At 40.0% G+C, this 10,298-nt stretch overlaps 1 protein-coding gene across 1 annotated transcript in view; it reads left to right on the top strand.

Annotated features, from left to right (window-relative positions):
• Positions 1 to 7,948, top strand: part of NF-YC10 (nuclear factor Y, subunit C10) — a 68,698-nt gene extending 60,750 nt beyond the window's left edge. Inside the window, exons 3-4 of the mRNA XM_089377284.1 lie at positions 7,479 to 7,520; positions 7,748 to 7,948. Coding sequence (XP_089233410.1) covers positions 7,479 to 7,520; positions 7,748 to 7,812 — 107 coding nt within the window. The 3' untranslated portion in view covers positions 7,813 to 7,948. The remainder of the gene's footprint in view (positions 1 to 7,478; positions 7,521 to 7,747) is intronic.
• The last annotated feature ends 2,350 nt before the right edge of the window (positions 7,949 to 10,298 follow it).

A 10,298-nucleotide genomic window follows, 5' to 3' on the forward strand; every position in this document is an offset into this window, starting at 1 on the left:
AATTCACATTAATATTTTAATTTCCCTAAGTTTAGACTTAGGGACTCCATTAAAAATATTAATTATTTTAATATCTCCCAAACTGTTTAGAATCTGCCCAAACCCTTTTTGGGTATTGGAGATCTCATGTGCCCTAACCTCTCCACCAAATTTCGTGGCTAGATCATATCCGATGCTGCCCCAAATCAACACTCTCTCTTTGCGAGGACTATGCTCTAGCAATAGTCCTCACTGAGTATTACCTTGATCATCCGGCGTCGGTCCCTATGTTGATGCTAGGCCTGCTGCCCATCATCCTCTGCATTGCTGCCCATAGCTTTGCCATTGCCATTTCTGCATCTGTACGACAACTCCCTCTCCCTCTGTGCTGCGGCCCATGCCCCTTCCACTGCGACTGTTGTGTCTGCATTGCATCTCCTCTCATCATGTTGCATCGTGCTGTTCATAGCACTACCATTGCTAACTGCTGCATTGCGACTCATTTATTGAGAAGTAAGTAACTGATCTCCCAACTTTGTCCTCTCTATCAGGCTAGAGTACTCCTGATGCTGAAGCTCCCTTTGCCACTGACAAGTGCTCCCTCTCTGACCTCTTTGCTGCTGCAACAACTCCCTACATTTCGCATCGTTGCACACCTCTCTGTGCCATCCTACACTGGTTCAACACTCCCGTGCCTCTCGCACTGTTGTAGCCTGCTAGCCTCGCGTTGTCTTAGGAATTCTGCACTGTAGCTCTCTCTGCCGCTTCATCCGCATCCGTCTCTACCCACATCTGCTAGTCTTGCTACTCCTCTTCGGGGCTCCCGTAGCATGGTCTAATCCAAGAGGCTGGGTACCTCGAGGATCCTGCCTTTCATTGCCTGTAGTATGTCTAACTACATCTCGATGTATCGCCTGTAGTATATCTTGGAGAGGTCCTTCTTCTTTCGTTTCTCTTGCTTTCCCTCAGATGCTAGGGAAACATCCTCCTCCTCCTGCTTGACTTTGATCCCCTTGCCACTGCTTTCCGTCTTGCCTAGCCTTTTGATCTCTTCTTGGCGAAGAGCCGCCCACATTTCCTCCCAATGTGGAAGGGTCGCTCTACCCAGTATACTCTGGACAAATACCTCCTAGTCTTCTGAGACCGTGTTCAGGGCTGTTCTCACCATCAATTCCTGATCCGGCATGGCCCCTATGGAAGTCAGCTAATCCCGGATCTCATTCAGTTGACCGAGGAAGGTGTCGATCGTTCTCCCTTCTTCTAATAACATCCTTCTTTGCATAAAAGTATACTGGTACAATTTCTTTAGGGCCTCCCACATCTCATTTGCCGTTTCCTTCTCAGCGATGTGTGGTACTACATGGTCCTTGACCCCGTCAAGGATGATGCTCTTGGCCCTCACCATTGCCTCCTTGTACTTGTCGTTATCAGTTGGGTCAATTGGGATCGCTATCGTCCTCAAGGCGAAGTGCTTGACACGATTTCTGTCAAGTACGGATAAGATTCTGTCCTTCCAGACTGCGAAGTTTGAGGCTCTGTCCAGTCTGTCCTGGTCTCTTACTTTGTGTAGTGCCATGCTGCTCTTTTACTTCCCTCATGGAAGTTCTTGATGTGACTCCTTCTAAGTCTTGATTTCCCTCTTGGAAATCCTTCTGCCGATGTCGAGATGCCCCCTACTCTGATTGTCTGTGCAACTGCAACACTGATCCAGATTTCTCGACTAGAAACCCTCGGTAACAACTCCCTCCTCCTTAGCCTTGTCCTGTTAGGTACTGTGCTGACTACAGTACCCCACCAGCTCCACTCTGCAACTTACCCACAACCTTCTAAACCCCAGCAACCTGAAGGTGAGAGCTCCTAGGCTCTGCGCAGTCCCAACACCTGCAAACTAGCTCCCTCAGCTAATTGCGTCATCCCTCCTGGCCTTTACGTGGCTCTGTGTGAGCCTGTCTTTTCCTCCTCCAGCCTCTGCCCAACCTCTTCTTGGCTCGAACTTGATGACGCAGGCACTGTGTCACCCCTTCCTTGCTGCTTTGCTGCTAGGAACAACTTTTGTCACTCGAGACAACTGTTTTCTGCTGCTGCTTCTCTGCTCTGCTGATGTCCTCAGTTCTCTTGTGATTTGCAATGACGCTCTGATACCATGTTGAAGTTTCTAAGTCTACCAGTTAGAAACCCTCCATGCACTTTACTGATTTATTCCTACCTACTTGTTCTATTAATTAACAAGTTATTTACTATGTAAATACTGAAAATAAATACAAGTGCATGCTCAACATATTGCAGATCATCAACTGAAGGAAATAGAAACAAGCACACAAATGACACCATTATTTTTGGACTAATGTCCCCGGAAAAACCCAATGCGGGAAAACTGGTGCAGCTATCTGAGGGTTTTATTATTAAGCAACTCTTTTCTGAGTACACTGGGTGCCAAACTGGCTAACCCGACAGAGATAAAAAATCTGGCAGCAATACCTCTCTTCGGAAGCAGGTATTCAAAAAGCCTACTCCACGAAATCCCTCTCCAGCACAATCTGAAGCCCAGCGTCAGCCTTGCTGGCCTTTGCGTCAGCCTAATGAGGCTTTGCGCAGCCTCTCCGGCTCTTTGCGTTACTCCTGTAGCCTTTGTGTGGATGATGCAGACCCTTATGGCTCTGCGCAGTCTGTCCTGCCTCTGCTTGGCTCCTTCTGGCTCTGCATCTACCTCTCTTTGCTTCTGCGCTGGTCTCTTGGCACTGTCCCTGCCTCTCTGCCTTGTACTCACTGCCCCTCGCTGCAACTGATCACTGATTCTATCTCTCTTAGCAAACCCCGCTCTAGAGAATAGAATGATTGATCACTCTGGTGTGTTCTCCAAGTGACTCTCAAGCCTCCTCTTATACTTTTCTCATTGACATATCAACAACCGAGATTAAGTCCCTAATCGACGACTAAGATTAGATCTGGCTTGATCCATGTCTTTTGGACCATTCTAACACAGTTTTATATTAATTCACATTAATATTTTAATTTCCATAAGTTTAGACTTAGGGACTCCATTAAAAATATTAATTATTTTAATATCTTCCAAATTGTTTAGAATCTGCCCAAACCCTTTCTGGGTATTGGAGAGCTCATGTGCCCTAACCTCTCTACCAAATTTTGTGGCTAGAGCACATCCGATGCTACCCAAAATCAACAATTATATGTTAGGGTTTGACTAATTTCTAATGATAAGGCATGCAATGTTATAACAACCAAAATAAATAGTCTTACAATGATTAATCAACTAAGGATCGTGACTGTCAATTAGATATGAAAAATTTAGGGTTTGCAAATGAGTTTTTATGGCTGAAACATGCATAAAGAAACAATATAATGATGATGTCAGCCCTAGAAGTAGGGTTTAAACATGCAATGAATGCTAGGTTTTGCTTTTTCACAATTATAATGCAATTTATACTTAAACAACTATGATACATCAAATAAAATTCCTTTTTAGCGATATTTTGTAGAAACCCTAACTCTAACCTAGAGATTTAGAATTTAAGATAGAAGAGAGAGCACTAGTAAAAATAGAAGGTTTGATCATCACCACCTAGACTAATGCCTTGGTCAAAATTGTCAATGGAGTCTTCCAGGGGAAATTCAATAGGACGACCTCGTTGAGGAGGGTGACATGGCAAGGGTATCTACTTACAAATCCTCGCGGCTTCCTTTTTAAGAAGATTTTAAATTTAGGAGATGCACAATTTGGTGTTCCCTTAAAGGATTCAAGGAAAACAATTTTGCATACCATAAAGGATCAATATTTCTAGATAAATTTAGCAATTTTAACCATGGCACATGTAGAAACCCTACTTCAAACAATGTAACATGCAAAATATAGAAAATATGCAATAAAATTACAAAATTTCCACTAGAACCACTTCCATCATTCCCAAGAAACCAACTTCAAGCAAAATTCCACCTCCAAGATCAATTCACACCATACAAATTACATTGCGGCGAAATAGAAGAGACAAGGAGCTAATGCGCACTTCCAAAGAGAGGAGAGTATGATGAATGAATGATGGTACAAGTGAAATGGGACCTCCCTTTGTATATATGAGGGCAACCAAGTCTCATTTTCACAATTTTATAACCAAAACCTATAGAAAAGTTCACTTTAGCGTTTGTTCACAAGATGACCTTAAAATAGCCCAAAAACATAACAAAATGCCAAAAATAGCCCACACCTGGGAAATAAATGTCTCCACCATGACTTCATCCTCTAGAAATGATAAGATCCATGAGGCAGGTTATGAATGGGTCCATGAGTGCTCCTCACCTTAAGAAATCATCAAAAGGCATTGGTACATATCCAAAAAGTGCCTCCTTAACCATGACGTTATCCATAAAGAGGCTTGTGTCACTATTCTATGGTTTGTGGGGGTGACGTGGCATCATGCAAGGCAAGCGTTGGGGGTCTAAGGAGAATTTGCAAGCCTCCCCAAGTCATCTCAATGACAATCATCCTCATATGGGCTCTAGAATAGGCAATGTCCATCAAATAGGGTCAAGGCCAGCCCGGAGGCATCTCGGGTCCATCTAGGCACATCATCAAGTAGTCCAATGTCTAAGCCTTATGGCTTAGCATTTCAACATCTGGAGGTACATGAGGGGATGTAGTACCATGTGGAATCATCTTAGAGTCCAATTCTCATCTTTGGAGGGGAAATGCTAAAGAATCAAGGTCACCTCGTCTCTTAGATTGGGTCAAAATGTCCTTTGGAGTGGTGCTGAAGTGGGTCATGCCCATCCAGCAAGGGATCTTTGCTGTTGATGTGATACTACCTAAACAAAACCTGTTAAGATAAAGTGAAATCAACTTCGTTAGGGACATAAAACCATTATAGCATCATGATGAACCATTTGTAATGTGAGGGGCACAATAATACTTCACACAAAATTCACCTTCAAATGTCTAACTAGATTAGGACCTGTAAACAAGTTACCTCACTTATGTTAGGGATGATTAGGTCAACAACTCTATTAGGTGTTTCAACTCCCCAAGGAGAGTGACATGTCCCAGGTTATCCATCAATCCATAAACGTGTGTGAGAATAATGGTCATAGAGTGGGAAAGACTTCGAGGCACATGCCATAGTCATGAGACTAGATAATGGGTGTCCAACATCCTGAGTGTACTGTCATGTAAGGAGGGAGCAATTGTGGCAGCATTAGTTACCCCTTCCTTGGCATGCTTTTTCCACCCCTTTGGTGTGCCTTTTACTTTAATGATTTGATTTTATTTGGTGCATAGCTTAGGAGCCCAAGCTTGCTTTTATATTTTTCCTATACCCGTTTAAGATGTAGTAGCTTCCTGCTCATCAGGGTTGGGATATAATGATATTCAAGAGTTCCTTTCTTTGAGATGAAGTGTTAAATGCTTGAGGAATTGGGTGATGGCTAATGAGAGGGTAAATCTCATGCTAGGGTTTTTCCCGCATGCTAAATATTGTCCCAGCCATGTTTTGCATTTTACATTTTCTTTCATTGTGGCTTTATGTGCTTTTAACTTTCTTTCAGCGCAATCAACTTCTAGGGCCAAGTTTTTGGGCCTTGACTCAAAGATATGGATAAAGGGTGCCAATCCCAATGACCCATGACCATCGGCCCAGAGAATGGAGATGCATAATCGGGAGAGATGAAAAGTGCTAAGTATGGTTTACCTTGGACACGCCATGTCAATCAGTGCTTTTGCAGTAGTGCCCTTCGTAAACCCTAAAGCCTCAAAGTAGGTCTCACTGGACTAGAGTCAAATACTAACCTTGTAGGTGAATTGTGGAATAAGATTAAAATCGAAATTGGTCAATCATCCAGTTCGCCTTGTGATCCATATTAATACGCCCATAACATTAAATGAAAGTACTTGATTGCAAAAATGGTTAGAGTACTTGCCATTAGATGACCCACTTTCTTTCAAGAAGAAATGCCAGATGGGAGAGAGATCTGACCAGAGAGCGATAGGTGGAGAAATCTGGCTTAGTGCTACGTGTTGACCATCATGGGGCTGCTGGCTGGCTGGCTGGCTGTTAAACAAGGAGAAAAACTTTCTCCTAGGGGTTACCCACTTTTGGTGGGTAACATACATGAACAAATTCCTCATTATTATACTACTATAGACCTCTGATAGTTACATACACCACTTAAAAAAATTGTTAGTATTGCTGCTGGTTGGAATAATCTTCTCCTTGAACACCAGTAATAGTTTAGTGGAACAAATTCCTCAAAGATATAAGGTAGAATTCTTCCGGTATGATTGATTTGTTTCATAACTTTGCGTTCTCAAACTGGCAGACATACATCTCGAATCTCTATCTCCTTAGCCCTTGAGAATGAAAGGCGACATGAATTGAGAATGGGTAGCAGTGATGGAATTTATTATCTTTGCTATGGAATGATTCTGAATGGTTAAGCTCTTAGATTTGTCCATATTCCAAAATCTTTTTTCTATAAGACATGGGAGCCTATGCTTACCATACATTAATAACAAATATGAAGCTGCTATTTGAAGGAAAAAGGATGAAATTGATACTCTATTCCAGATATCCTCTGCAATTCAGTTTGGTATGCTGGCCATCTGCTTTCTTTTTCAAAGCAAAGCGATCCTATTGTTATGTTTCTTTCTAAAGATCCTTCGATTTATTGACTTCGATGCTTCATCATAGATCTTGTTTTCGGTTTTTAACCTTTTGCCATTGTACTCATTAGTTACCTACACTGTATTTTTAATCTAACTTATTTCACATTGCTTTATATATGCCCTCATTGCAGATTTTGGATGAAATGGAAGTTTTCAGATCTTTCTGTTCTATTTCGCTGGCTCTGTTTGGACATGATTTGACATATTAGATACAAGTGGGAAAGCCTACACAGGAAAAAGTTGACTTAATGTAGCCAAATCAGGATTTTCTATTTGGGTTCGTTGCAAATTAGACTTAAATGTTATTTCCAGCTTGCTTGAAGCAAAATAACGAAAACCCAGATATAGAAAATTGAGGTGTTTAATGGACTAAAGGTTGTTTCAATGTTTTAGAACAAAAACCTATACAAGATACCGAAAATTGAGAAGTGTTTAATGGACTAAAGGTTTTTTCAATGTTTTATATTGTGTTGTTTATAAGATCAAGATATGGACAAATTTTCTGCACTGCATTCATGGTTTAATATCCTTAGAAGTTAGAACTAAATTTTGTGGTTTTTTGTTGATGTAATTATCATCAATGGGGCGTAGGCAGCATTGTTTTTGGTACATAGATACTTTGAGATAGGAATGAGTTATTGGATGGAATTTAACTGTGGAGGGTGCTCACAAAAGCTTACTGAAATACGAGCTGAAGATTTGCTGTGTTCGCCAGCAATATGCTTCTCTATTGCCTTTACTTCCTCTATTCTTTTTTAGTCTACATCTTTTCTTTTTCAAAACCTTTGGGTATCTGGCATTTTCTGACATGTCTGTTGTGTTCCTTCAGCTTCAACTGTGGCTAACCAGAAGAGGTACGAGTTTCTTGCAGGTTAGTGATGTGTTTGTTTCTATGCTTTAATTTTATAATGGATTCTTAACTAAATTCGTTTGACGCAGTTCTCAATAGATATATGGCCGTGTTAATACTGTTAATTTTGTACATCAGTATAATGAAGCAGTCCTTTACCTTGGTGTTTCTCCATGACATGTGTTTTGATTTATTAAAGTTGAAGTAACTTTCTCAAATAATCTGGAACTCACATTCTTTATATGCAGACTTTGTGCCGGAGAAAGTTAAAGCAGCAGATGCTCTAGCCCGAAGGGCTTCAGCGGAAATTTGAGCAATGTTTGCGAGATTTCATAATTTTTTGAAGCATCTATGACTTATTTTGACAATGCATCTCTTTGAGGGTGGAGAAGAATACTGTATTTCAAAGGTCATTTTTGAAATCATGGCAAATGCAGCACAAGAATTGACCCCAGCATGGCCAAGATCAGTTTTATTTTATTATATCTAGTATCTGGAGACTAAGAAAATAATGTCCAATTACTGTGAAGACAATCTTGTATTGACTTATCTTCTTCGAAGCATATTGTAACACCATGTTTTAGTACTTAAACAGGTACAGATGTTGATGCTTTTTTGTCAAATATGTGTAGAACTTTTTCAAAATGTTGTTCTCAAGGACTTCAGCTTTAGAAATGAGTGCCATTGCAGTTTTGTGATCTACAAGTTAATTCATAGTTTCATGCTGATGTTAAGTTTTGTGGCTCAAGGTAGATTAAGTTCCACACTACGTTAGATTGGAAACTTGTATTTGCAAATGCAATGGGGCTATTGTTAGGGACTTGAAGGTAACCTCCTGTCTCCAATGTTTTGCAAATCGTTTAGGCAAATAAGTTGATCTATATTCATGTCACTTCAAAAAAAAGGGGCTGATAATACATGGGAGTTGGAAGTTTCCTTTCATTTTACGAGAATTCAGCAATTGGTGTCTTTGTTTTTATTCCACAAACGTTGTTCCTACATGAACTGTAACATATCTTCCATATTACAAAATTTTCTCTTACGAAAGTATGTACAATGGTAAAACTTTATTTATATCTAGGTTTATTATTTGATTTTAGTTGTCCCATATACTTTGCATTTGTAATCCATGATAAATTCTGTCACTTTGAGTTGCTTTAGGGTGTTGACAAGATGAATGGAAGGATTAGCAGATTAGCATATAAAAAAAATATGAACAAAATAAGAATAATGTAGAGGGGTTATGTGAATACTTTCGTAAATTTAGTAGTGAAATCACAGTATGGAGAGGATTCCTTGCTCCACAAACAAAGGAATCTCATACACCAATTTGGTCTTGGTTTTTGGCTTGTTTGTGATTTTAAAATTGTTATTTAACAAAATTTTATGTATATTCAATAAATTAATAATGCATATAAAATTTTTGAGGTGTTTTCCTTATTGTAATGATTTATTTATCCCATTGCGCTACTCATAATGATTTAGGTGTTTTCCTTATTGTAATGATTTATTTATCCCATTGCACTACTGATAATGATTTATTTAACTTATGACGCTAGCCATTTTGTTATTGCTATTGCAGCAAGAGATCCCTCCCCTAACCTTGTGTAGTGCATCATTGACATTTCATGTACTTGGGACTTGAGTATTGCAAGGGAGGTCTTTGATTTTTGGGGGTGTTCCCCACATGCTTGGAACGTTTCTCCTTGAATTTGGAATCATTTAGACATCCCTTAGACATCCCTAAGCTATTTCATGGACACCCAGACACGACCTTTTCAATTTGCTGTTCACGAGGTCCTTGTTCTAAATAAAATCCTATTAGGTGGTTCAACATCCATGGTATGACAAGGAATATCTCTACAATGCATGCCATAAATTGTCTTATGGAAATCCTAGCTCCTAATTATTCTTTTTCCATATCAAGTTTTCTACGGTTGGTCACCTTTTCTTAATGGTAACTAGCTCGTAATTATTCTTATTCCATATCAAGTTTTCTATTGTTGGTCTCCTTTTCTTAATGGTAGCGAATTTCAAGACATTACTAAAAAAGGCTTTCTATGAATTAGATGTAGAGATCCCTAACTTCTGCTCGAATTCATTGCAAATCAAATCGTCCAGACTTTTTTTTTTTTTCATGGGAGGGGCTAGTTCCCAGAAGAAGCATTATGGGCCCTCTTTTTTGTACATATACGTGTCAGACAAGCTGACAACTGTCACATCATATTTACATTCACATTACAAACCACATTGTAGCAAATATATGCTGCTGCGCAGCGTCGGGGATCGAAACCTGGTGGGGAGCGTGGCAACCGATAGCCCCAACCATCGTATCATGCACTCGCGTGCTGGAATCGTCCAGACTTACACAACCACATTTAGGGCATTTCTTGTTTGTGCTACTATTCCCTGTAATTTGGAATCATTCCTAAACTATTTATTGAAAATGGAAATTTCAAGTAGGCAACGGGGAAAATGATAATGTTGAGATGCAATGCACGTCAGGAGGAAATGATAATTCTCACAGTATGGCAGCAATATTAGCCAATTTTTGTAAGAACAAAGATATCAAGCCAAAACATTGACGATGATTAAGGTTTGGTTATGCTAATATTTCTATGTATTTGCAATGCATAAGTTAATACAAGATTTAAACTAGCTTTCACAATCGAATCCAGTTTTTGGTCTGGGTTTTGCACTCTCCTTTTCCTGCTGCCTTGGTTCAACAAACACTTGGACTTCCTCCGCTGCCTCATCCTCTTGCCGCTGTTGCTCATCAACCGCATCTTGAGAAGCCGT

This window comes from Pinus tabuliformis, chromosome J, assembly GCF_031772625.1.
Source record: "Pinus tabuliformis cultivar Carrire ecotype Pingquan chromosome J, CPIR1, whole genome shotgun sequence".
NCBI lineage: Eukaryota > Viridiplantae > Streptophyta > Pinopsida > Pinales > Pinaceae > Pinus > Pinus tabuliformis.